The sequence below is a fragment of the Thunnus albacares genome, chromosome 13 (assembly GCF_914725855.1).
Source record: "Thunnus albacares chromosome 13, fThuAlb1.1, whole genome shotgun sequence".
Classification (NCBI taxonomy): domain Eukaryota; kingdom Metazoa; phylum Chordata; class Actinopteri; order Scombriformes; family Scombridae; genus Thunnus; species Thunnus albacares.
In genome coordinates, this window is record NC_058118.1 from 11,906,309 (window position 1) to 11,934,130 (window position 27,822).

Consider the following 27,822-nt stretch of genomic DNA (forward strand, 5'->3'; position numbering starts at 1 on the left):
TCTTCAGTGGGCGGGTCCAGTACTCGTTGGCTTTAGGACCCAGTGGCTCATCCAGCGAGGCAGGCAGCGGCTGGGCTCGCAGACTGACTGAGGCAGACAAAGGCGAGGGGAGAGACGGCGTGCCGCTATCCTGCAGCATCGACACACACACTCACACACTCCCCCACACAGACTCCCTTCACTCCGCAAGCAGCGACGCAGGTGAGTCCGCTACTGGATGGTATTATCCACAGACTTTACTGATTGAAAGAAAAATGAAATGGAGATGCTTTTGACTCGGAGTGCGCAGATTGAGATGTCATTATAGTTATCTGAGGGTGGAAGGAATGATTTTAGGTTTTCAAGACGTGCGTTTGAGCAGGTGGATTGTGAGTAGGTGTGCGCACACCCAACCCCCTTTTTTTTCTTTAAAAAAAAAAAAAAAGAGAGAGAGAAAAACTTGCCTTTTCAGCCGCAGCTCTGCCATGTGGCATCATGAGAATGAGAGTAGTAACATGAAACTTTTTTTTCTCTTTATCTTTGTGATGTGATTTTTAAAACTGTCGCTCTGTGTGGTGATGTTACCAAGACAGATATTGCATGTTGATCAGCTTTGATGAAGATGACTGGAGAGTCATCATTTGGTGCTGGTTAGTCAGGAGTGTGTAGTCACCGGGGTGTTGTGTGGGTGGCTCAGTCAGGAACACAGAACCAGCCAAAAATATCAATGATACCTCACAATGTTGCTGCAGTGCTGCTTAATCCTCAGGAGGGGATTTAATTAGGGGGAATGGATGCATTTTGCTCTAGTGGTGATTTTTTTTCAGCTATTGATAAAATTCTGCAGAGTATCAATTAACCATAAAGAGAGATAATCCTGATGAGAACCATGTCATGCCATGTAGTTTAATACTGAGAAGCTTTGATTGATATTCTAGCTGGAAGACGGACTTTCTGGACTTGTGCTGGAGATTGAGCCGGCTGCTCCTCCAAAAAACAGCAGCAGGAGCAGCAGCAGTGATGGTGATGTCACTCTGAAGGCAGGCACCCTGTTTGAGACAATGGACTGTCCTAGATATTGCTCCACTGGGGAAGGGTCACTGTTAGCTCTGCCCATTAGTGCAGCAGATGGGCTTGAAACCTGGCCTTTGTCAGCTGAGGAGCACCCATTCCACACATGTCCCACCCCTGCCTGTCATAAAACCCCAGTCAGCAGCACAGCCAGGGGTTAGCAGGGGATTGGAGGGCCCCGCCACATGTATGGGTGGCGGCAGCATGTTTCCTTCTATTCCGTTTTAATGGCCTCTGTATGTCATTGTGGTCATCTGTACAGTGCTGGATATTTGTATGTATTAGAGGGCAATAAACCACGGAGGGCAATGAAGAATTGTGTGCAAATGAGCTTTAATAGACATTGTTTCATTCATTGATTGGCATGCAAGGAATGAAAAGGCTGAAAGAGGCTCTGCAGAGGTTTGTGAGAGAAATTTTTGTGTGAAATAATGTTAAATGTTGGTTTTATGAAACACTAGGGGTGGGACTAGGTGATATGTTTGAAATCAGTATCACAATATAATAATAGTCGTCACAAAGACAAAAGTCTTTTCACATGGGAGGAGCAAGAACTGAGAAAACTCAGTTTTGGTTCAAGGATTTTGAAAAACAGCAACACAATGTCGATAAACGATAATATTGAAAAAAATTTCCCAGCTCTAAGTAGAAGCCTTCTCACAGACAGTTTGGTAGAACGCAATGAAACAATCGAAACAAAATGGTGCCACGTTCAAAAATAATTTCAGTGACAGAAGATGACAAACTGTGTTATCAGCTCTTGAACCTCATCTAGGAAGAAAGTGTGTGTTGTTAGTGAGTCACACAGAGCTGAGTTGTGTTCAAAGACCAGTCAAAAATGGTCAAGTCCAGTAAGCTTATCGTGACCTTTAGGAGAAACACGTGACATGCGTGTCATCTTACTTTGCCTGAATTTGTGTAGATCATTCTTGCTGAAGGTGTTTTAAAGAACACATGTGAATAAAGAGATTGTCAGTGGAGCGGGGCTTTAAACTGCGTAGAGATAACTTCCTCTTTTGTGTGGGTGGGAGTGGGCATTTTATGGGTGTGTGTCAGTGTTCAGTTTTAAAAGCTATGGTTCAGTGAGTTGTTGTGGCTACTGAGAAGTGAGTTGTGACCATCAGGTGGAACGTTAAGAGGAAGAGACCAGGCTTGAAATAGAAAAGCTGCTCTAGTCTTTGGACAGTCCGTCTCACAGTATAAGTGGTTTATTGTTTATTGGCTGAACAGATGCATCATTTGCATAATTTCTATGAAGCAGGAAGGACTGCATCTCCTGTAACATTTACATCTCCTGTATTTAGGGGGAAACAAGGGTTCACTTTCTATGGAAGCTTCAGATTCAGTCCTAATGTGGTGAAACTTGACGACAAAAACTTGGAAATGCAAAAACAAAGTTTACCATTCATGATCATACAGTGAGATACTCACACCCAGGCCCTTGGTCTTGATTGGATGACGATGAGTAACTATTACCATGTGCTTTTAGAAATATTACAATTTTAATTTTGTCCGCATCGCCCACCCCTAGTATAGGTTGTGCAGCTACCTGAATTCTTCAACACCTTTACAACATTTTGTGCCACATATGCTTCACTAAATGCATTTTCATCACAGTTGACAAAATGGCAGCATATTAACAGCCGGACACAATGAACGACAGCAATTTTGGGGTTAAATTGATTTCAGATGTCTAAAACAACAATCAACAAGTTGCTTTATGTTCCTTCAAAGGATAATTCTACAAATGTACCCTTAAACTGTATAAATTGGCCGTGTGCCAGTTACTGATTCATCTGGGCAACTGCTCACAGGTGTATGTGGGTTGAATGCAGGAGAAGAGACAGAGACATATAGTGTGTGCAACATGCACCGTGATGCAGTTTAGCCAAAGTAGATGAGATACTGGATTCTGTTCTTAATCTAAGCATGAAAATGCCACTTAATGCTACCAATTCATGAACTGGGCATTTTGTGCCACGGCAGTGTGTGCCCAGTGTGGGATCTAACACACCATTTTTAAAGAGTAATACATTATAGCCATACATTGTTTTATGATATTTGTTAATCATCACATCTTTACCCATGGGAAACCTAATTAATGTGTGCCAATCAGTCAGCCATCTTAATCTCATCCCTGTGTATAATCCTATTTTCATACCTGCCTAAATCTACATAATTAAAATCCCAGGTTGAATCAAAAATGATTATTTAAACATGACATTAAAATATTTATCTTATTTGACATCACAACACCTTGATAAACATTTGCCACTCCCCGGTTCCACAGGGTGTCAAATCTGCAGAAGGCCCACTGGATTGTTTGTATGAATGAATTTTAAGCTATTTTCATAAATAAATGATTGAGGCACCATGCAGTACTATTCATCACAATAGCTGCTCAAGGACTAACCTGTACTTTTGATCTGATAGTAGTAGAGATTTCAAAAGCTAAACCCGCATTTGTGCACACAAAATGTTCTTTGAAGTGGTCAGAACGTGTCACGTTTTGAGGAAAGATCATTAATCACTGCCTTAAAACAAGGACACATTTGGCTGGAGCCCAAAGACCAGTGCATTCAAAAGCAGTGCTTTAGTCTCACCACAAATGATTTGTGGTTTCGTTCATTCTCTACCTGTATGCAGATGAAACCATGAGCATTGTGGCAGATTAATAGAATTCACTTGAAGCCCAAAGGGTGTCTCGTCTGCTTTGAAAATGAAAGGAAAATTAATGTCTCTGTGTTTGTACTAAAAACTCATAGTGATTCATAGTAGTATAAGTTAGTACAAAATTCAGATTTAATTTTCTGCTGCAAAAAAGAGGGTATTGAGTTTAGCTTACCTTATATTGAAGTGAAGTGACAGCAAAAATGATCATAAAAAATTAATTTGGGTATTATAGTTGTTAATAAATGGTTACTTTACCAGGAGCTGATGCAGGTTTTTAATGGTTGTCTGGCTCATTGTTTTGCAATCAACCAACTTTGTGATACATTGTTTTTCCCCTTTGGCTAGACTCTCCGGAGCTGGTCACCACCGCCACACATCTGTCACAACCATCACAACTTTCAGTCATCATGGAGCTTGACTTTGGACATTTTGACGAGCGAGACAAGGCCTCCCGTACCCCGCGGGGCGGGCGCATGAATGGACTTCCCAGCCCTACCCACAGCGCCCACTGCAGCTTCTACCGCACGCGCACTCTGCAGGCCCTCACCAATGAGAAGAAAGCCAAAAAGGTGCGCTTCTACCGCAACGGAGACCGCTATTTCAAGGGCATCGTGTACGCTGTGGCCAACGATCGATTTCGCACCTTCGACGCTCTCCTGGCTGACCTCACACGCTCGCTCTCCGACCACATCAACTTGCCACAGGGTGTCCGCTTCATCTTCACTGTTGATGGCTTACGCAAGATCTCAACATTGGATGAGCTCGAGGAAGGTGAGCACATTTTAGAAGGATCTGCAAATCACTTAATATATCTGATTTCATGGAGGGCTGAACAATTCATCGAAATTTCATCACAATTGCAATATGGCCTACTGCAATTTTCAAATCGCAGCAGGCGCAATATTTCTAAAAGGTGAAATGTGTGTTAAAATATCATTTTAAATTAAATATTGTGCACCAAATCACACCATAATCATTTTAAAATGTTTTTCATTGAGAATGATGTAAAAATGATCATTCCCTCTAATATCGCAGATCATATCGCAGTTGCAGTATCAGTCAAAATAATCGCAATAAGATATTTTTTCAAATTGTTCAGCCCTAATTTCATGCATCTCTTTCATGAGATGTAAGATCTCTTACATCCTCAGTTTCTTTTTTCTCCTGTAGAGCTGCAGTAGTCAAATCAAACTGAGACGATATAGACAAAGATGATCTGCAGTTTCAAGTCAGTTTGTGTGCTGAGGAGATTTAGAAGCATAACATTTCCAGTTTTCAGAGATTAGAAGTTTTATCTGTCCAGCCTAGACTCCTGTAATCTCTTCATATGATGTATTCACATGTAATCTGAAGGGGCGGTTGAGTGACATGGTCCAGTCTTCTCTTGGCTATTAAGTTATTTCAAAATAAAACTGTTTCTTTTTTTGTCTGACTTTAATACAAAGTGTTATTTTCTCTACAATACAAAACAAATGTGAGGAAATGTACATGAAAATTTTTATAAAAACTCTGATCTGTTTTACATTTTCACCCCCTTTGCTTTGTTTGAACTAAACGGCCTCATTCGAAGAAAAAAACAAAACGTGTTGTTCTCTCCCTTCTTCATTGGTTTTAATGGGTCTCAGTTTTAGGGTGATTAACTTAGACTCTCAGAAATGTTCACACTGAGCTGTAAAGTCCTCTCTCTACAGCTCAGCATGGGATAAATGGTTCATTAACAGATGACATTTGCATCTAATTCTTCATCTCCGGTCACAATCTGGGTGTCAGTTTTGAGTTTTTATAAGTTTTTACTGCCAAACATCTCCATCAGCATCCATTGTAACAACGGATGGAAATCTTAATCAGCAGTTAAGGTATTTTACATCACAACATATTTAATACTCTTACTGCTCTGGAAGCTTATCAGTTTGTGCTTCTGTCTGATAAAACTAGATAGACAGCTTTATGAGCAGCTGCCATCGTGGCTGTTGGTGTCTAAATTTGGCATCCACAGACTCATCAGAACAAGAACTGATTTATATGCCCACAGATGAGTGTCATGAAAGTCACCAAAGATGATTTGGAATCTTTTTGGAAACTGAATGAAGGCTTTGCTAGACACCCGACAGGATGATCCATATATTAGCCTGCCTGAGGGAAGTCCTATTTCTGTTGAACCTTTGCCCAGATGCAGCAACATAAAGCTTTTATTGGAGAAGTAGGTGGGGATGTTAATGAGGATAAAATAAGACAGTTTTATAACTCAAGTTTTTTAAGGCAGACTCCCACAGAAGTGGGACGAGGTGGATAGGGTGAGCCTGGGGGAAAGCCAGAAGAACTGCATCTTAATTTGTTCAAAATGAGATGATCATCTCTGCTGCTTGAGCTGCTTAGGGAAGATAGTAATGCGTGTGTATGCATCTGTGTGTGTGTGTGTGTGTGTATGTGTGTGTGTGGTGGGTGCAGTAAAGAAGGGGCAGCACAGTAAGCACTGTGTGTGGGGGGCATTTCATTGTGCTTCCTCTTGTGGGATATAATTAATTGCTCAATCTCCTCTGCACTGTGTAATCCTGTTTTGTGCCTTTGTCTTTGCCGTAATTTCTCCACATTTGGCCTAATTGTTGCCTTCTGGATTCCCGTTTTGCCAAAATTTCTCTTTCTCTCCTTTTCTCTTCCTCTGCTGTCTTGTGTTTCTACTTTAGCTCCTCTCCCTGTTTGAGCAAGAACAGCACAATCTGCAGGAAAGACTGGAATTCGATTAATGGAGATGAAAATGGAAGATTATATAGAGAATTGGAGGATGGATGGGCCATTTTAGGAAAAGTAGATTTACTATATGGCTGTAGGATATTTAAACTGCTTAAAAGACTTTCAGACACCACCTGAATTTGTCCTTTATAACTGAAGTCCTATGATGTCCAACTAACAAGGCAGTCTGTCAGTCTTCATCTAGATTGATGGTTGTCATAATGCAAGTTTGACCAAGCCAAGGGACACGTGCTTTAAACTCAAAACACAAAGAATCTTTTAAGTGTGAAGATGTGTCTCTACTTTATTTTTATTACTGTCAGTCTGTGCTGTAAAGCAGGTATTGTTGGACTGATCTAGGTTGTGGTCTCATGGGAGATACATGATGTTAAAACTCCTCTTTTCAAAGACATGCAAGTGCAAGCGACATCATAATTCATAAATACACAATAACATGGTGTCTTTTCCACTATCTCCCATGTAATTCATTCATCCTGGAACTGCTCTCATATTCTGTACCCTAAAATAGTTCTTAACATTAGCATGGAGCTATTTGTTTCATCCACAAAAGGGATAGATTTAACCTACCAATATTTTTTCCCAATCATAAAAACAAACACATTTCCATTTATCCCAGTGGCATTTAACCAATGAGATATCCAATCCTGAGACTCCTGCTGTTACCGCAGTGCAATGGAGATGAATGGAATTTAGTTTGTGGTCCTCAAAGGATCAAAAATTACATTTGGAAAGACTCAATAGCAGCTTTCCAGAAACAACTTGGTTACTCAAAACCTGGCTGTTAACAGTTTTCATTCTGAAAACATCAGCAATAAAAACTGCAGTATGTGTTATATTCTTAAACAAAGTAAAACGATTTTTAGATGTGGCACTAACTAGATGTGAGATGAGATAGATGTGAAAGGCTTCAGTTCCTCTTGTTCAAATGTTTCTGAGTGGACGCCTCTGGGACTATTCAGGTGTCAAAGTTGAATAGCACAGTGTTACGACACACTAACCCAGTTCTTCTCTGTCGTCTCAGGGGAAAGCTATGTTTGTGCATCGGAGAACTTCTACAAGAAGGTCGACTACACAAAGAACGTCAACCCCAACTGGTCTGTGAATGTAAAGGCTTCAGCCAGCCAGAAGAACATGCAGTCCTTAGCTGCCAAGGCTGCCGGCGAGTCCAGGGAGACCAAGGACTTTATTCGACCCAAGCTTGTAACAGTGATGCGCAGTGGTGTGAAACCACGCAAGGCTGTGCGTGTCCTGCTCAATAAGAAAACGGCGCACTCCTTCGAGCAGGTGCTCACTGACATCACAGAGGCCATCAAACTTGAAAGTGGCGTGGTCAAAAGGATCTACACACTTGATGGCAAGCAGGTATGTCTCTCCTTCATCAACGCGCCCAGATCAGGTGAAAGACACAAGATCACATGTACTTCTGCAAACCTTCATTGGGTTTACAATATGCATATGAAAAACACTAACCTTCTAAAATTCAAATGTACTAAGCTGGTACTGTTTTGTTTTTCTTTTTTAGCATGCATCATGCAAAATTTGTTTAATATGGGATAAGGCTCTATGTTCTAGTTGTAACTGGAATAAAGATGGTACAGTACAGTATGTAAGTAAAGCTACACAATAGGAAAATTTGTGGTCAAGGTTGAGGACAGTCCGTCATTCATACATTCATCCACACCAGGCAGGTATCATCACGATCAAAGGACAGCAGGAAACAAAATTATTTGCTTGGAGATGCAAAAAAGACCAAACAGTCACATTGCATCTTCAGTGGTTTCATTTAATTGCATTCAAAATGGACACAGTAGATGGAGGACAAAATCTCATTGTCTGTTCCTACCCTCAGTCAACAATGACACTGCAGGTCCATGAGAACGAGCATCATGAGAACAACCTGTGTATACAATGACCTGCATTTTCTAAAGTCTTTTATGAGTTTCAATCTGAGGCAACATATTAATCTATCTTGTGGTTCAGATCATTAGCCTCCTGTCCGCCAGCCTTTGTTATGGAGTTACTTTTTAGGCCACTGGTATTTCTGACTCCATCTGTCATTGAAAAGCTCAAAAGTCCTGGGATGTTCAGTCTTCCACCCACTATGGTGGTGTACAAAGGGCCAAGCCCTGTATTGTTGTGTTTGATCATTTTGCCCCCTATTGTTATTGTATTTGGGTTGGTGCACAATACTACTTGAGTAAAACTGTGAGAATATTGTTGTAGAAAAACCTTTAACATACACAACAAAACCAATGTCAACCAGGACACTGAAGCTTGTAAACTACAATAGCAACTCGTAATCCTTGCACTTTGCTCAGTACAGCTCAGTATCTTTAATGTTACTTTCCTTGTGCACATGAAGATATTTTGTGGGACATAATCTGAGGCTGAGACACATCTGAGGTTGGGGGTAAAACATCAGACAGTCCCAGAGACAATCAATCTCTCGAAGACACTGGCACATCTGGATTCTTTGCTTGAGTTTCCAAATTGAGATAATGCTTTTGTCGCGTGTTGAGGTTGGAAAATACACACATGTCTTGTTTCATGTAACAGAAGCGACAGAATAAAGGGCAAAGTGTCCGGAGCAACCTTCACTATTCTCTGGTGTTCAGCTACAGGACCCTTTGGCTGTTGTAGCCAAACAGAATTCAGGGCACAGGGAATCCCATGAGGAGACCCTGCAGAGAAACATTTCCACTGGCTAGCGGTGGGCAGTGAAGACACATAAAACAGACACACCTGTATTACTGTATGTACACTTAAGTATGAGATTAAAGGTAATCCAGTGTCTCCTAAATAGAAAAAATCTAGATAGTAGGGCTAGAACTAACAATAATTTTTTCATTATTGGTCAATCTGCTGATTATTTTTTCCACTAATCCATTAATTAAGTCTATGAAATATTTAAAAAAAAAAAAAAAAAACAGAGCCCAAGATGTCCTCAATTAGATTAGTTTCTCTGACCAGCAGCCCAAACCCTAATGATATTCAATTTACAATGATATGACAAAGAAAAGCTGCTACGTCGGAATTGATTAATTGACAAATCATTTCAGGTTTCAAGACTCGAAAAGGTGGAAGGTAATCAAGTGATCCATATGAGGCACACACCATGCTTTAACTTTACAAACAAAAGTCACTCCTAAAAGTTAGACTATTGTTTTCTCCACACTCAGACTAAGCTTAAAAGGACATAATGTTTTATTCATGTTCATGGTTTTTTGGATTAGTCTGAAGGGACAACCACTGCCACCGTGCAGCGTCGTCCACCTGGAAGGCTGTGGAAAGGTCTGTGAGACAGACTGTCTACATTATCCTTATCAGAAGTGTATGCTACTTTATAAAGTGCTAAATAAAATGTGAGTGGTTTAATAAGGATAATTGGTTATGTATAGTAGTACAGTGTCATAATTGGGTCTTAAATATTTTTCCATACAATACATACATTAGGCAGTGACCTTTTGACTACAAGGACATATCTTTCGTTATGGTTATTTTTGCTTTTTGTCATCCAGAGAATTAGCATGGAATTAATGCAGTATTTCGTATCAGTCCCCTGCTCCAGATGCAGCCACGCCTCATCACACCTGTATTTCACCGCACAGATCAAATACCTGTGCTTTCCAGACTGTTGTTCCTCTAACAGAGGCAGCAAATGTGAAAGCATGTGTGGAGATGAACAAGGACATCTGTTCCTCGGTCCTTTCTTTGATATGGTTATATGTTTGCTAACCCTCATGTAGGAACCTTTTCCTGTATAATTCATTACAGATGGACTGGGGATCGTGTCCTGCTGAGCCCCTTTAGTTGTTGTACTTCTGTTTTTTTCCTCTGTATTAATAAAAGGCCCCAATCACAGCGACGGAGGAGGGGAGGTGCTCTGAAATGATAGATGGGGGAATTTGATTTTAATGCTCTCTCTCAAGGGTGCAGTCTGCCTGCCTCACTGTTTTTTCTACAGAAACACTTGTTAAGATGTTTGGATATCGTAATCACAGAATGGAATATGGCTGTTGCTATTTTATTTTCATGTATTTGGTTTCATAGTTGAGCTGTAGTTAGGTTTGGTTCCTCTTTTTTTGCCTCTTTTTATTGCCATGCCATGCATTTTTAATAATGTGTTTCAACAAAATTAATTTAACAGCCACCATATGGTGGCTATCCCAATCTGAGAATATTGATTGTATTGTTATCACTGTAGATATAGATTAATTATTTCATAATTAGTTTTACATCGATCTCTGCCAGGGACTCCCAGTTTCATTGCGATGCACAGAAATCTAAGAAATGCTGCACATATTATTGCAGTCTCTTTGTGTGCAGAGGCACACTGCAGCTGCTCTGTGGTGGAGGTGATATGGTAGAAGCAATATTGATGCAGTGCCCGCCCCTCCCTGACTCTGCGCCGATCCTCCTCTTCCCATTCCATTGCGATAGCTGCTAGGACCGGTTGCTAGGAGACCACATCCCAGGCACAAAGAGAGCCCAGCTGGTGTGGACTGGTCTGTCAGATACCACATCCTGTAGTGGGTGTGAGAGTTTACTATCGATGCAAGCCTTTGCTTTAAAAATCACAGGTCATGATTATTTTTTTTACCTGTATACATTCCATCATTGGGTGTGAACTGTAGCGTGGATATGTATAGTTTTAAAGGATGAGATTGTGACTGAGATAAAAGGTGATTCGGGTTGTGTTTTGTATCATTTTTGAAATGGCTATTTGATTTTTGTTGTTCCTCAGTGCAGTGCAGACTCTAAAGACAGCCTGCCCTCCTCTCTTCGTCAGTAATGGGAACAAAATCACTCCCATTTTCCCCTCAAATGCTGGTGCTTTTCACTTCAATCGGGAAGGGTGGGGCCAGTGGATTCAGGAGTCATTCATTTTACATTCTTAGAGCAAATTAGGATCATTTTATTTTGCTGATGGGGAGTTATTATTCCCCTGCCTGGAGAAAAAGGAAAAAGCACATTTCTTGAAGCCCTTACTGCTTCTTTTAAATCAGAGAGTGTTTATCTAATTGCTGGCAGCCATTTTGTATTCACTCCCTTTTTTGATAGACGTTTCTGCATAGAAAAATAGTTCTAATTTGCTTCTACAGTCGTTCATCACAATTGCACATTGGGAAGGTTTTTGTCTAATAGATGCCAAATTCAAATGTTATTTGTGAGACATGTTGAAGGTGCATTGTGTTACTGTGCAATTTGTCCTCATGAATTATCTCGACGAGTCCGCAGCACTGCAGAGTGCTGCGGACCCTTTGAGTGCCCATTACTGAGACCCCGGTTTGGAATTTAAGTCTTTTTTTTTTTTTTTTTTTTTGTTAAATTGATTTGTCAACAAAGAGCCGCAGAAGAAAAAGATGCTTCAGGGATGCTTCAGGCACAAGGTCACACTGTTATTGTCAGAGAACAAAAGATTCCAATTCGCTTTAAAACTTAATAACTCACAGTAAAAAATTATTCACTGAGTAGGAGATGGATACAGGCATGGGTTCAGGGCTTCTTAACGACTAAAATACATCGGGTAATAGGGAAGCCTGCTTTTCCTTGGTTATCACTGCTCTTGCAGTCTGCCTGCTCTTTGCCATGCTGCAGAAGCAGTTGTCATGGCAATAAGCTCTGCCGTGATGGATTCAGTTTGTGACAATGGCTGTAATACGCTGAGTGTGCTCTTTACATTGGGTCTTACCTGTCTGCTCTCTGTTCCTCAACCATCAACACAGCCACATTTCACTCTCTCGCGCCCCCCCACCCCCACCCCACACACAGACACATGCACACACACACACACACACACACATTGTGAAGCAGTGGCAAACAGACTGACAGAGGGGCGTGGTCCTTGTGATGAAGCATCTCAAGCAGGCATTGAAGCCCATGTGCATCTTCTTTGCCTGAATCCCCTCACAGCCCCCGTTCCTGCATGAACACCACATCAACAAGTGAGCATGACCCGGGGGGAAGAAGAGGAAGCACAATTTAATAATGCTAAGACCACATCAGTCAACCAAATGGAAAGCCTGCTTCCTTGGGGTTGGGGAGGGGTGGGGTTAAGACAACATCAGGCACCAGCTGGTCCCCATGACTGTGCAGATATTGCCGCCTAAATGACTCATCTGTGTTCCAAATGCATCCGGTGCACCTACAGTAACATACAGATGCTGTACCAGTGCACCAAGGTCACAGACAGGTCAAAGAGACAACTGGTAATGAAATCATTGTTAGAGATGAACAAATCTTGATTTGATTTACTGGATTCAACAGGAATTTTATTTGCTTACTGGGCTGTTATAAAACCAGACAACTTGACATGATTTTTAGTGTTTTTGAAGCTGTGATTGTTTTTTTTTTAATATTTTGCACTGCCTGTGAAGCACTCAACCATGGATAAAATAGATAAAATAGAGACTGTGTGTGTGTGTGTGTGTGTGTGTGTGTATTTTGGTGGAATATTCCACTCAGTGCAGAGGCGTTGATATTGATCAGGTCTGTGTGCCTACAGTGAAGGAAATGGTGTGGGAGTTTCCCCATGGGTTGCAAAGCAATGGCTACTGGCTCTTTTTCAGCCCTTTTTCAGCTTTTTTTATACTTTCGTTTTCTCTCACATAGTTCAGTAATGCTGAGACTATACAATGTTACATTTAATGAAAACTAATTTATGCACAATGAGATCGTTTTCTTTTTTTTTTTTTTAAACTACCATCCTATTTTACCTCGAGCTATAGTTAAATGCTCTGTCCTCAAGCACACATCTTCTCCAGAGTCATATCCTCTGCTAATATAATGAAAACACAAAATAGAAAATGCTGCAGTGTACACGCTTACAAACCTGCTGTTTTAATTATTTTTATTTTACAGACTACAGTTGTATTTCTAACTCTAACTCTCTGGTTAATATGGAAGCAGAAGGAAACCTTCCTAAACTGGTCTGAGATCACTCTGCCACAGTCATTCAGAGCAAAGACGATTAGTGTAATCAGTTATATTTGATTCTCCTGATCGTCCATTTGCTGACTCTTTAACGCCGGTGGTAAGCCTTTTACAGTTCGTCAGATAAGTACTGATTAGATGAGCCACCCAGATCATGACAGAGAGTCAAAATGGTATCATGCAATATTGAATAGCTTTACTTCTGCAGTGAGATCAATTAACATGGCTGTGTGGAGTCAGAGATGAGACAGATACTGGACCTCAGTCACTCATTCATCTCTGCTGTGACTGTGCTGCTGAAAAGATGAGCTGAAGTCAAGACAAGCAGCTGCCTGTCGAAGACAAAAGGATTTATGAGCTTTGTTTGGAGGAGATGGTTCCTGCTGCTTCACACAAAAACACCAAGAAACTGCTCTTTGTCCCTGAAATATAAAAAATTGTTTTGCAGAACAAATTGTTGAATAGGTTGGCAGTGGTTGGTCTGAACAGAATGTAGTTTAATTCACACCTGAAATGATTATTTTAACAATAATATATATGTAATCAGGCCATGTATTACACAAAATTTTTTGAGGCCAGCTGGCTTTGCTTAGCCCAGTTTATAATTGGTTGTATTTGGAGTTGTTCTATATTTTAAATAATTCTGCATCATACATAGCATTTAGTATGTTAATGTTCATACAGGTGATACTGTACTGTATGTTGTGGCTTATTTTACTTGTCTCTAATAGCTTTTCTTGTGGTTTGATGAATGAATTCTGAAACACCACATCTGAAGTCAGAAGTCCTCTGTTTTGCAGAACAGATATTGAAATGAAAAACTGATTATTGAGCACCACAGAGAGTGTATAGAGTATAGAGATTACAACAACTTGAGGCCCACCAGAGAAACAGAGCACTTAATTTCTTAACTCACAACTTGACTACCATCACCTAATGAACGTTTGTGGCCTGTGGACGACTGGTCAGCGTTGGGCTCAAGGAACTCTGAATAATTCAGTTGTTGTAGTTGGTGGATCCCTGCGTGGCTGCTGGTGGTGTTCGTGGTTTTCAGGGGGTCATGTGGTCCTGACAGCTGGTGAGGCAGAGATTAGGGATGGGCTTGGGGGGACAGAGGGTTGGGGGGGCACCTAGAGTCTGGAAGGAGCCAGTTTTAAGGAAAACCCCACCCATGCTCCTCCAATAAAAACACAAATGGACATCTATACACTAACCCTAACCCTTGAATTGCATGTGAAATATCTAAAGATGCAATATGACTATCAAAACAGTCCTGGGAGACTTCTGATAATCTTAAAGTTGAGCGGCATCATGTCGTGTCATATTGTCCTTCTCCTAGATACTGTTGCCAGGTGGGTCTGGTTGATGCAGTTGACTGACCTTTTCAAACTGAGAGAAGATGCTTCTTAACCTATATCCAATTGTTCCCACGCTGTTCTGCCCTTTCCTCACGGCAGCCATGTTTCAAAGGGACTCTTGACATTTTACATTTGATGTGATCGCATGCAAAGCCGAGTGTTTTCTACAACATTTCTATCAACTATAGACAGATGTCAGATGACAAATTTCACTAAGGTAACTATTAACCCATGATGGGCATCCCATTTATGAGAGAAAACAATGTTTGATGATGATGATGATGTTATTAATCAGAATGCACTTGCGCAACCAAAAAACATGTAAGCCAAATTTGGGTGATTGATGGAGTGTCTGCAGGACATTTGACACATACTGTATATGAATTATTAGTGGACTTGATGGAAAGAGGACTGGTCAAAGATCTGAACTGTAGCTGTACAGATAATGTGAATCTTAAGTGATCCCTGTTGGGAGTAGGATTACAAGGATTCAGTGTTTTTGCTATGAGGTCATAAGGAGGGAGGATGCTTTCTTACAAATGAGGATGAACCCAAGTTTTCTCATGCTGCTTTTTTACTGAGTCACCTTTCCTCTAAATGTTTCCGAGTTGTTGCATTACGAAAGTGTGTAGTTTTTGGATTTGTTTAGCAATTGAGTTCTTGGTTCGAGTGCAGTGCTATTGTAGTGTTTGTGTTTTACGTTTAAACCCATGCAAAGTCTTTATTTTAAGGTTTTTTAAATTGAATCCCCTTTTAGGTCAGTGAGTGGACAGATTGACTGTCAAGAAGACACTGGTCCTGCCTGTTAGGCAACCAGAGGCCTGCAGAGAGGACAGAATCTTTATTTTGAATGGAGAGATTAAGGTAGCAGTCTTTTGGATAAGCACTTTATCCCTTTAATCAGCTCTGTTCTTAAAGCTATTAAAACACTGACTACCCTTTATACCCTCCCATCCATTTCAGCCCATTTTCATCTCCTCTCCTCTACCTACTGCAAGGGTTTTGCCTTGGGGGGGAAACAGCTCTTCCTAATGCGTCCATCTTATGATTAACTGTCAGGTGCCCCTGTTGCCACGCAGCAGTTTAACCTAATGAAAGTAACATGTATCTAATCTCTTGATAATTATCACAATAAACACACTATATGGAGCCTGAAAAGTAGCCCTGGCTGGAAAAACCAATTAGATTTTGATCCCTGGAGTCAAACCACCATCTCTGTACCTCAGCGAGGATCTAGCAGGCCTGTATCCGGGGAATCTTGTAGGACACAGAGAGGCTACAGCTGTTGGATGCCACGCCAGCGAGTCACCACCGCACACATTTAGCTTGTCTAGCAGGGCTGAGAACCAACATGGCAGCTGCTGGGGTGCGGTGTTCCCAAATTATCTGCTGCTCATAGTTTGGATGTGTATCATAAAGGACGAAATGATGCATCTTGACTTTCCTGGCGAACGTCCCAACATAATCTGTCAGGCCATGGACATCTCAGAGAAACCACAAGAGAATCTTGAATCAGTGTTTTTAGTAAATTAGCTCTAAAGCCCCAAAAGAGAGTGCCAGTCTGTAGTTCACTTTATTCCTATGTTTTGATAAAATCATTCAATGAGAGAGAACAAATTTCAACAGGTGATGAAAGGCAAACTGGAGATGAGACTGTAATGCTTTGTAACAAATCTTATCTGTACCGGGGGGAAGAAACAATCAGGGGGAAACACAGCTTTTATCTTGAATGGTTTGAATAGGCCTGCCTGAGCTGGTTACAGGGTCTTTATAATGGAGAGCAGAGGAGAAGGTGTGGCCCAGAGACATCTGTCCACTAAGTAGGCCATATTGTGTCAACAGCTGCTATAGAGTGAAAAAGTCCCTGGGGATGGAAGTTGAATCATTTAAACATTACAGCAAAGGTGTAACATTATACTCTGTGTTTGGGCTTTTTTGTGCCTTTGTGTGCGTGTGTTTTGTTACATGCTCCTACTGTAGCTAAAGGCATGTTAACATGACAAGTAAAACACAAAGGCAGCTGACTAAATCCTTTGTAAAAATGCAGCCTCATGTGGGTGAATTTACTGAGAGATAGTTAGGTCCTCCTTGTCTGCCAACCAGAGTTCATCTGTTTTTTTGTTTTAATTTAATCAGAATTTAACGTTTTAATTTCTGTCATCAAATCTGTGGCCACATCAGCCACGGTGCTTCGTCCGCACTGCTATTAGCAACGCTTCATCATGCTGTATGGATGACATTTTTAAATTAGTGCTGAATCACCATTTCAAATTCACTTTATTCAACTATGACAACATGAGTATGATCTGACGAATTTGAACAGATACTACTCTCCTGGCAATTGCACAGTCTTAGTTTCTTTAACTCTCTGTGAGTGCAGTAAAGAGATTTTGTCTTTTACAGTTGATACCAGATCATTAGGAATCTAATTTATTCTGGCTTCTGGCTTCACAGGTTACTTGCCTTCAAGATTTCTTTGGTGATGACGATGTCTTCATTGCATGTGGACCAGAGAAATTCCGCTATGCCCAGGACGACTTCTCTCTGGATGAGAATGGTGAGTATGACACCGTTTATACAGTATATACAGGTCTAGGCCAGTTATTGTACTGTATATAGACATGAAATACAGTATAGTATTAAGTTAGACATGAACTGTGCATCACCGTTTGTGTGATGATATTGTAAAACCATGGTAAACATAGTATGAGCTTGATAATGAATCATGCTGCTGTATCAACCTAAAGACAATAAAAATGTGAAGCCATGAAAAGATTAATGAAACGTACAGCAGCAAATAACACCCACAAACCTGTTCACATACATTAAGACACACTTGACAGGGCATTTGCACTGTTAATGTCTACATCTTGATTTAAGGAAGTCCATTATTTCAAACAGTAGACTGTATTTTATGAAAAATGATGTGATGGAGTCGGTCTGCCCACACTTGGCTGTCAACAGGAGTAAACTGACACTTTTGTCTTTGTTTGAAGTTGATGTTATTGGGGATTTTTATGACAGCAGTTCTGTGTGGGAGGGCATCCAAGTTAGTTTGTTACATTTCCTATTTTATGAATTTGACACACACCTTTTATTTAGTCAATAAACATTCAAACTGTACAGTACAGCAAGAACAATTTATATAAGTTATGGTTCTATGTGTCACAAGATTTATTTGTGAAGTCACATCAATAATTCCTAACTCTCAATCCTTTCCTTTCTGTTCAGCAGCCATAACACAATGAGATAGACGTGATTTAGACATTTAGGTAAAAGATTTGAGAAAAATAATTAAGGATGGAAAATTTAGCAAAATCCTATCATAGATCTTTATACTCAATCTAAGATAACACATTTCTGGTATACTGCTCCTGGTGTCTAACATTGCATTTAAGCACCTAAAATAAATCACTTACTGTATGTATATAAAATGAAAATATCCACATAGAGTGAGCAATAAGTAGTTCCTGGGATGTTATTTAATTAAACAATGTCCCTTTAGAGACTCTTTTGACTTGTTCTTTTTCTGAAACAGATGTTATGTTAACAGATAGTATGAAGAGAAGAAAAATTATGTGTGAGAGGGAGGCCAACAAAGAGGCAGAGAGAGTAAGGGGGAGTCTGTTATCTGCAGTCAGCAGCAGGGATAGGAAAATGTGGAGAAGAAAAAGAGTCATTAATCTGTCTGGTGACAGGTTTAGGCCAGGTGATCTGCTGTTGCTGATACTGCTGAGAAGTCAAGGAGAGAAAATGTGAAACCAATCCTCTCACTGAGTCTCTCTGCTCCCCACAGACATGAAAACCCTATTTTTAACAACCTACTTCCACTGAATGTACCTCTACGAAAGATTCAACATCTTATAAATGACTTTTAACCTTACAGGACCAGTGTGTAGGATTTAGTGGCATCTAGCGGTGCAATCTGCAACCTCACCTTCTCCTTCCAAGCGGTTGGTGCTGGATTGGATGGGCAGGAGGGATGATTTATGAAACTCTTGCGAGATTTGTACCCTAACCTTAACCTAATCCTAACTGCACTCGCGAGAGTTCGTCCCTCCGGCTCATCCAGTGTAGCATTTACCTTGCAAGTGTGTAGGAGAATCTACGGTGGCCGTGTAACTCAAGAAAAACGTGAAAGGCCCTCTCTAGAGCCAGTGTTTGGTTTGTGCGTTCTTGGCTACTGTAGAAACATGGCGGTGCAACATGGCAGGCTAAAGAGGACCCGTTCTCTATGTAGATATAAAGGGTTCATTCTAAGGTAACGAAAACACAACAATTCTTACTTGCAGGTGATTATGCACTAATTAAAACATACTTATGAATATTATATTCCATTTCTGCCAACTCCGTTCTGCTAGATGCCACTAAATTCTACACACTGCACCTTTAACACAGCAACGATACAAGGCTGATTTGTCATTACACTCCCTTCATCCTTTCTTTTCCACTCAGTTCCTTTTTCATGTCTTGGTAGGATGGAGATTCCAGTTCCTTTATAATGATCTGGGTGCTTTCATTTCAGCACACTCCCCACATCGAACCAAAGCTAAATTGTTTCATTCAGTGTATAATAACCTTGGGGCAATGCTAAATAAAATGTCTTGAGCATCCAGACATTGCTGAGTTAGAGAGAGAGAGAGAGAGAGAGAGAGAGAGAGAGAGGGAGAGAGAGACAGACAGAGACACAGAGACAGAGAGAGAGAGAGAGAGATTTTGATTTTGATTTTTGGCTGATTTATGGTCAACTCTTGACAATTTGGATGGCAATTCTCCTCATAAAGATGAATGACAATAGTTACCTTTGATGTGACTTTAAGGAGTTAAGATTCTATATCTCCAAAAATGATGCACATGCCACAGAGTGTTTATGCTAGCTAGGCTTTTGTCTGGGTTGGAGATGAACTTTGAATGTATTTTTTTCCTCTTTTACTTCGACTCACATGGTTGCTGTTTTTAAGCTTGGTTTGGCAGAATTACCAAAATAGATTTAAATCTCTTGTGGATATTTTTCGCACTCCTTATGTTAAATACAAGACAAGGCAGATGGACTTGCAGACAGACAGGAGCACATGTGTACCTGCAGCTTTGTTTATGCAGCGACAACATCAGTTGAAACTGAGCAAGAACCTGTGTAGATAGACTCAGGGCTATTTTGAGGCTACTGAGTAGACGAGACAAGCTGCCAGTCTGAAGTATTGTCAAAGGCATGGTGGCACACCTTGCGAACAATAACGCTTGAATGTACGTCTGTATCCAGTAGTGTGTGAAGGTTAGGAGAGAGAAGACAGACATGGTAGGATCCCAGGAGACAGAGGGAGGACAGATAGTATAATTAGCATCAATAGTGGAAAAGAGGAGGTAGGGGGAGGAAATGACTAGAGGGAGAAAGAAAGAGAGAGCCTTACAGTGCAAACAGAGGGGAAAATGCAGAGGGAGGAGTAGCGATGTCTGGAGTCTGTCTACCCTGATTAATACAGTGACCCAGAATATACTACATACATTTCTATCTGATTTATACAAGCGCTCATCATTATGCATTTATAGGAATTCACAAGCAACTGATATGGCTCTTGAATCATAGCCAGTAAACCCTGGATAGCAGTCAAATTATGTACAAATAGGGCAGGGAATTCAAGATGCTTTTATACCGTTGCCAATGCACTACCTGAGTTTCCACACTACAAAACCACATACTAAAATGATGGATAGATTCAAGGATAATAAACATATTTTCCTTTCCACCCCTTTTTTAAATTTGAACAAAAGAAGCCAATATTCTTACATGCTAAATACAAGCGGCCATTCAAGGACTTTACCTAAATAAAGTATGATTTAAATCAGGAACTAAAATACTACAAGACTATGAATCTGACCAAACATTCAATACCATCTTTTGGTACTTGACACATTTGGTCAGTCACAATAATCATATAACATTAAAGTCTAGAGCCCTTCGGCTCTAACCAAGCTGCTAATTGTCTTCCCTCTGCAGATTTAATACATCCATGTTGATGTACTTCATTCAGCCTTTTTGTTTCCTTATTGTGCTTGTATCTGTATCTGCAGTATGTGGGGTAAACGCTTGCTTTCGTCATGAGGGTTGGATGAGAAGATTCATACCGCACTCATATCTCTGAATTGAAGCCACAAACAGCAGCTGGTTAGCTTAGCTCAGCTTAGCTTCCTGCTAGATAACCAACAAAGACACACCAGGAAATCACCGCACCTGGCCAAGAAATAGTCCTGCACATAACTCCCTGTAAAATCCCAAATTGTCATTTTTAAGATGGATTAAACAAATGAGACCTAACTTGTTAGATGAAGATCGATGCCACTCATGTGTCTGACTAACTCATGATAAGAAAGTGAATAAACTTGTTTCTCAAAAATTACTTTAATACTGAAGGATATAGAAGTTGTTACCAAGGCCTAATTGGTTGCTTAACTCTGTCAGTCTTGTACGTTAATTTTCTGTCACCAATCTAGTCAACATGCAAGCAACAGTTAATCCACGGTTCTAGATGAATTAAATTGTTTAGCTTTTTTACTTTCCAACATTTACAGGTTACATTCATTTTTACACTCATATTTGGACAACTAACTAACTAACCCTAACTCACTCTGTCAGTCTGGGTGAAAAGTGATGATGTCTTTTTGTGTGTTTCTCATTGCAGAATGCAGGGTGATGAAGGGACCCAAAGCTCAGCGCGGTTCAGCAAAGAGTCCTGGTCCAATCAGGCGCTGCAAGTCTCCTGCTGAATCGAGTGAGCCCATTATTATCTGTAACTCATCCTTAGCCATCCTAGGCCAATATAAGATATGACAGAAAAGTGATGTAGTGATTAGCTCCTGGAGTCTTGTAGGAAGACGCTAAACACCAGTGTCAGTGGTGCTGCTCCGTAGCAGACCTTGATCTTACTCTGAAGGGGGTCGAGAGAAAAAATTGATTTCTCTGTTAGGAGCAATACAAGATCAATAGATTACAAGATGGGTAAAAATACAAATGCATCGTCAAAAAAGAAAAAAAAAAAAGGGATGCTAAAAAGGGAAAGATTTTTCTCTTTTTTTTTTTTTAATTTTTTTTTAGCCTTTGTTCGTTGAGGGTGATCTGATGAGATTTAATACAATGTTGCCAATGCAGATTTTTAAAAAAAAAACATGAATAATACATGAAAAGTAAACACAGATAGTGTAAACAGCTCTCAGCTGTTTGTTTGACAATCAGGGATTTTAACATTTAATAATATCCAGGAGGCAGTAGACCATAATAGAGACAGTGGTGCCTGCTCATGCTTAAATCTTTTATGTTAACAACAGCTTTTAACTCTGGAGAACACTGCTGTACCTCCCTGTTTTGAATCATGCTACGCAGCATATCGAGAGTTTGCATAGTTACACCATTAGCTGGCTGAACAGTTGGCTCTATGAAACCTGATCGGGTGCAGGCATGAAAAAAAGCAGTTTCCGTTGACAGCTTTCACATAAACTACGAACACTCAGGAAGGTGTTACTTACTCATTTTGTAAAATGGTATTAATCCTCTCACTGGTTATTGCTATACACCATGATGACACACACACACGCACACACACACAGAGGTTTTGCTGCATATTCTTAAAGCCTGTTAAAGTATGAGCAAGTGACAGTGTCTCTCCACCGGAGAAAAGACGGAGCAGATGAGCATTTAAATCCCCTGTAGGGTAAATGCAGGGCTGACGCGCAGCACTGAGAGTGACTGAGAGTGAGACGCTCTGAGCCGGCAGTGTGGTAGCAGCAGGTAGTCGTCAGTTCATGTTTCATGCCACTTTACACGATAGGTGGTGGTGGTGGGGGGGGGGGTTGTGGTCTCCAGCTCTGCGGGTGTCTTCAGTCCTTCAGCGGTCTTGAATATTTTATTGATCACTGATTGGGGAGGGGGATGCCTGGCCTTTAAGACAGCAGATGGTTGGCCACCATGCTGGGGAGGCAGTAAAGTGTTGAGTGTTAACACTTCTGTCGTACCTGCGAGGTCAGCAGGTTGATGACAGGGTTGCAGCGGAGGGCTAGCCTATGTTAACAGGGATTACTACTCATAAATAATAATGAGAGTTTACTCATACTCATAAAGTATTTACCAAATTTCAGTTTTAACACCCGAACTGTACCTTGAGTACCAAAAGAAGAGGGAGTATCTTTTAGTATGTATGTAATGCTTTTTATGCCCAGTGCTGTGGGTCACTGTAAGGCTATTCTTGTAACGAACAACAGATTCACTGATCTGACAGAAACATCATTAGCTTAAAAAATCTGTACTTGATGTTTTGAAATTTGTATCTGAAACTATCTGAAGCACCTAAGTGTGAAATTATAATTGGACATGAGAATATATAAAATACTGTACATTTCCATCTGTCTCTGAATGCTTCTCTGGCTTCTGTTAACAGCTGGTATGAAAGCAACAATAGGTGTGCGTGCACCCCAGACTCGCGCTCCCCAGCATACTATAGCACTAACATTTATGGAAGAGCTAAATTACTGAATCAAAATCCAATGTAATTAAATGCTGCAGCCTCACATACATAGCAGCTGGCTTGTTCACCAGCACATTCTTCAGTCTCCGGCCTCTAAGGGGGGGGGGGGGGGGGGGGGAACAAAAAAAACACCTAGTGTCTTACAAGGGTGCACTGGGTTTATTGAGTTGAATGCTTTCAAAGTGTGTTTGCATGGCCTTGGGATGAACGCCCATAAATGGTTGGAGAACAGACACCACAATGAAACACAGTGCTTCAATTAAACATCAGCATGCTGGATTAGATTTTCCACAGAGGATGAATAAATCTTCCGTGTACATAAATGCAGAGAGAAAACCCTGACAGCACAGGCAACTTTTCTGATATGTAGAGAAAATGTTACTCCGCTCCTGCTGAAGCTGAATGTTTTGTCTTTAAATGAGACAGCTGCAGTCTCTGTTTAGTACATGTGTTAGTTTGTCATGTTTAGATGTGCAGACTTTAAGATTACAAGATAATAGGGTTTGTGATTTCAGTGCTTTTGGTATTTAGGTCTACATTTGGAAGACTGTGTATCTGACCGAGTGTTTTAAATGAAGCCAGTGGCATTAAGTTGGTGAACAATGAAGCTTTATCCATGTTGTGTTTTCAACACTCATTGGCTCAAATGTACACTGGCCATCTGGCTTATAGTCCTCAGAATTCTTTTCATCTCTTATAGACAAAAACTCTTTTAAACCACTTAACACACACAGCTACATCACATTGTGCCACTCTCAGATATAAACACAATGTTCCAGACTGAGGGAAGCCTAGCAACGTGGCAGGACGCAGAGTGAGTGAATAAAATGTCATCTAGCAGAGAGAGAAACAAACGGAGAGCTTGTCAGCCACCTAGACCTGGACCGACTGCGTCGCTCTGCACTGTAGCCAAGTGAGGCCATGGTTCAAGTTTGACTTTTCTCTCCAGAGCCAAGGAGAGCTACAGGCCCCCTTTTACACACTTTCTTTCTAATCCACACTACTCTGTTTACCTCTTTTTCTCCTATTTCCCTCCTCCTCCTTTATCCCTCCCTCTGTGGGCTCTCTCAGCCAACGGGACGGGCTCCAGCAGCCAGCTCTCCACCCCGATTTCCAAGCATTCCCCCACCTCCACCCCTACCAGTCCAGGCCTCAACAACAAGCAGAAGGTACCTGGACCTCACTCCCTGTCCTTACCTGTCATCATGTTGCCCTTTTGTCTCCAAATCCATCATTTTATGCTCTTAATTGTACATTTTTTAACACATTTTGCTCCCCCTGTGTTTGCAGGACCTCTACCTGCCCTTATCTCTGGATGACGATGATTCTCTCGGTGAATCGATGTAGACTCTCCTCCTGCAGCCTGCCTCCTTTTGGCCTGAAACACAGAAGTTTTTATACCTCTGCTGCTTTCCACCTTCACTCACAGTGCCACCTGTTGTCTAGGAGAACCACTCTTTGTCTCTTTGTAAGGCCTTAGCCACCACGGCTATGACACCATTTGCTGCTTGAGAATTGCACAAAACACAAACCTTTTTTTTTTTTTTTTAAATCAGTTTCCACCATGGGGGTAACAAACAGCTCACTATTGTTCAGACATGTTTCTCTGAGGGGGATTAGACACTGTTTCTCAAAAAGGGCACACAGTTCACTGACCAGCAGATTTCACGGTGTAAAAACAAACAAACGTTTAGTTAAAGGATTCACTCTTGATATTTCAGTCACAGAATTCCAAGCAGCAAATGGATATTTTTAGGGGTGTTAGCCAGAACTGACTCAACTTTTGTATCACTTGTATTCGTGATGTTTCTCCATGTCCTCCTGTCCTTCTGCCCTATGGTTAAAGGTGTTAAAGGTAAAGGTTCCTTGTCAGAGGACGTCTGCTAAGCCAGATGGAGTCTTTCTAACCCGCTGTAAATACTGTGTATAGCTATCATAACATCTCTGCCCAATGTCCATTGCTGTGCTTCCATAACGTCACATCCGTCTAACATTTGCTTAACATGATACAGGGTATGGTCAAAGTAAAAGAAAAACCAAAATGAAGTCCCACCACAGAGGGTGAGGATGTGTGGGATGCAGCTCCTGACTGAGGAGGATTATTGGCCAGAAGCCGTCTCTGGGCTGAGAATACATGTTCAACTGAATACATATATATTAAGAAATTATAAAACCATGTGTGAAATGACACTTTACAGCCACCATAATCATGGAGGCCTCAAAATCCTCAAAATGTTGGCAATAATTTGGCATTCTTGTCCAATCAGAGACGACCACACTATAAAAAAGCATCCCACACAGCCCTCAGGGAAATCTTTATATTGGTGTTTCCTCTATTTTGACCCTATACATAGACAGTAGGCTATACATGGTATATACCCTCTGTGTTTTAGATTTTCACAAACTGCAGTGCATGATATTGATGAATGGATATAAGACTTTGGGCATGTAAAAACCCGATTTTAAGGACCTAATGGTGCATAAGAACAACCAAAGTAAAAACAATTAGGCCAATCAGTATACAGTAGTGCTCTAGTGACCATGTTGAAATCGTTTCCTTTTAGGCCACTTTATCACTGGTGATATTTTATAGTTCAGTGAGTGAAATTCAAAGATAAATAAATAAAGGTCTCAAAGCCAAAGTATGTTTTCAGGCCAAGAATTATAGAAAAGGGGGAAAATATGTAACTTTATTAGTTGTAAAATTAAATACTCTGGAGGAAGCACATCCGGGAGATTTATGCATGTTAACTTTTAACGCATCAAAATAATGAATCATGCTCATCTGACGCAGTTACAGTTTCATCAGGTTGCTAAACAGTAGTGGGATTTCTCATATTTTGCATGGCTCAGCATAGTTCTCAGATACAGGGGAGATGAAAAGTTAACGGTTGTCTAAATCTATGTGTGGGTTTTAAATCTTTATAAAGTTTATTAATTTATATCAAGGGTACTTGTCTAGGGTTTTTTTTCCTAGTTTTAACTTGCTCACGAGCTATAAACATTAGTACTTTTTTCAAGCCTCTGTGTGCAGCTATCTATCGCCATATTTTTATTTTCTATTGTCACGACTTGCATCGTGTGTCTTATAAATCTACTGAAAAGAGTTTTCTCAGATTTTGCAGGGAATCAAGCCTGAGAATCTCTAAATTGGACGACACTGAAGCACAAAGCAGGGAGCTACTATTCACTACAGCAACAGACACTTTACTGTCTACTTGCCAGCATTACAATGCGTGACCACAATTAATCTCTCAATACACTGAAAAAATAAAAGTGATGCTGGTGTTACATCCTTTGAATTAACATCTATGCATTTGGATTAAAGAGTAGTTAAAAAAAAAAATCAGTTTTTCTTTTTTTCCTGTAGAGAATGGCCTTTCATACCCAGTAGCGTAATAAGAAATGAAACAGAGATTTTCCATGCAGTTATTCCATTGTGATGATGTGACAGTCTGAAAGTTGTATGTCTTAGGAGTGATCCGGTGCCCGCCCTCTGGATAAGTTTTGAATAGCTGTTTTCTTTAGCCACTTAATGCTCAAGACAAACCATCACCGTACTATCTGGTGCTGTGAACTACATCTTTCTCCTGCAGGGAGCGCTGTCACACCAGCACAACAGCTAATAATATCAGCTCATCCAAACAGCAGGGACACCTCACCGTATCCACCATTTTGTACAAAAGCCCCATTTGTTGTCATTTTTCTGAAACTATCAGTTCTATATAATCCTACATGCTAATAATGTTCTTGTTTCCTTGATTTTTCTACGGCTTACTTCAGCGCTGCAGCATAGAAAACATTAACAGAAAAATGTTGGTTGTCTTGTGTAAACCGGCTGCCACCATGTAAGATGGATGGTGTGAATTCATCACCTACAGTGGTGCCTTTTTTTTTAGATTACTGTCTTTTGATAAAAAAAAACTGAAATGGGACATCTAAGGCTTGTTCTTAACAGCTGTTTGTAACATTTTTAAACGTCTTGAATGAGGAGGGCTCCCAACACACTTTGTTTTGTAGAGTTACAGGACACTTTATTGTGGTGTAAATACGCTCCCTTCCTGTTCTCTTTCATATGTATGCCTTTCTGATAGAATGAATGACTTTTTTTTTCTTTTTTTTTTTCCTTGGAAATTTACAATGTCCTTTTTAGTGGTATTTTGCAATGTCACAGTGGCTTGTTTCAGTGCTTCATTCAATGTATTAACTGGTATCCTTTTGCAATTAAAACAGTTGTATTTCACCTCTCTGGTTTTGACTTTATTACAACAACAACCACTTAAAGATTGTTTCCTTTTCTGATCTACACACTGCAACCTCTCTTTGCTTATCACACACATTTTCTATTCACTAATCCACTAATCAATAGTATACTGAGAAAAAAGGCAGAAAGGAATACTGTGTGTATGCATATTGTATGTGTGCAACAGTAATGACCAATGCTCAATATGTGCTAGAAATCTATTAAGAGACGTATAAATAGATAAAAGATTTGTATGTGAGGTAAAAATAGTATTTTGTTCATGGTGGAGATGACTAAAAGA

General features: G+C 40.5%; 1 protein-coding gene across 1 annotated transcript; it reads left to right on the top strand.

Annotated features, from left to right (window-relative positions):
• Positions 1-27,521, top strand: LOC122995196 (neuronal migration protein doublecortin-like). Its single transcript, XM_044370231.1, has 7 exons — positions 1-201; positions 4,069-4,494; positions 7,496-7,836; positions 17,220-17,322; positions 21,443-21,532; positions 24,350-24,447; positions 24,569-27,521. The coding sequence occupies exons 2-7, from the start codon at positions 4,131-4,133 to the stop codon at positions 24,623-24,625; spliced, it is 1,053 nt and encodes a 350-aa protein (XP_044226166.1). The 5' UTR covers positions 1-201; positions 4,069-4,130; the 3' UTR covers positions 24,626-27,521.
• The last annotated feature ends 301 nt before the right edge of the window (positions 27,522-27,822 follow it).

Coding starts and splice junctions, on each gene's coding strand:
- LOC122995196 (XM_044370231.1), top strand. CDS start 4,131: ATGGAGCTTGACTTTGGACATTTTGACGAGCGAGACAAGGCCTCCCGT. Junction 4,495..7,495: donor ATTGGATGAGCTCGAGGAAG/GTGAGCACATTT, acceptor CTGTCGTCTCAG/GGGAAAGCTATGTTTGTGCA. Junction 21,533..24,349: donor CAAGTCTCCTGCTGAATCGA/GTGAGCCCATTA, acceptor GGGCTCTCTCAG/CCAACGGGACGGGCTCCAGC.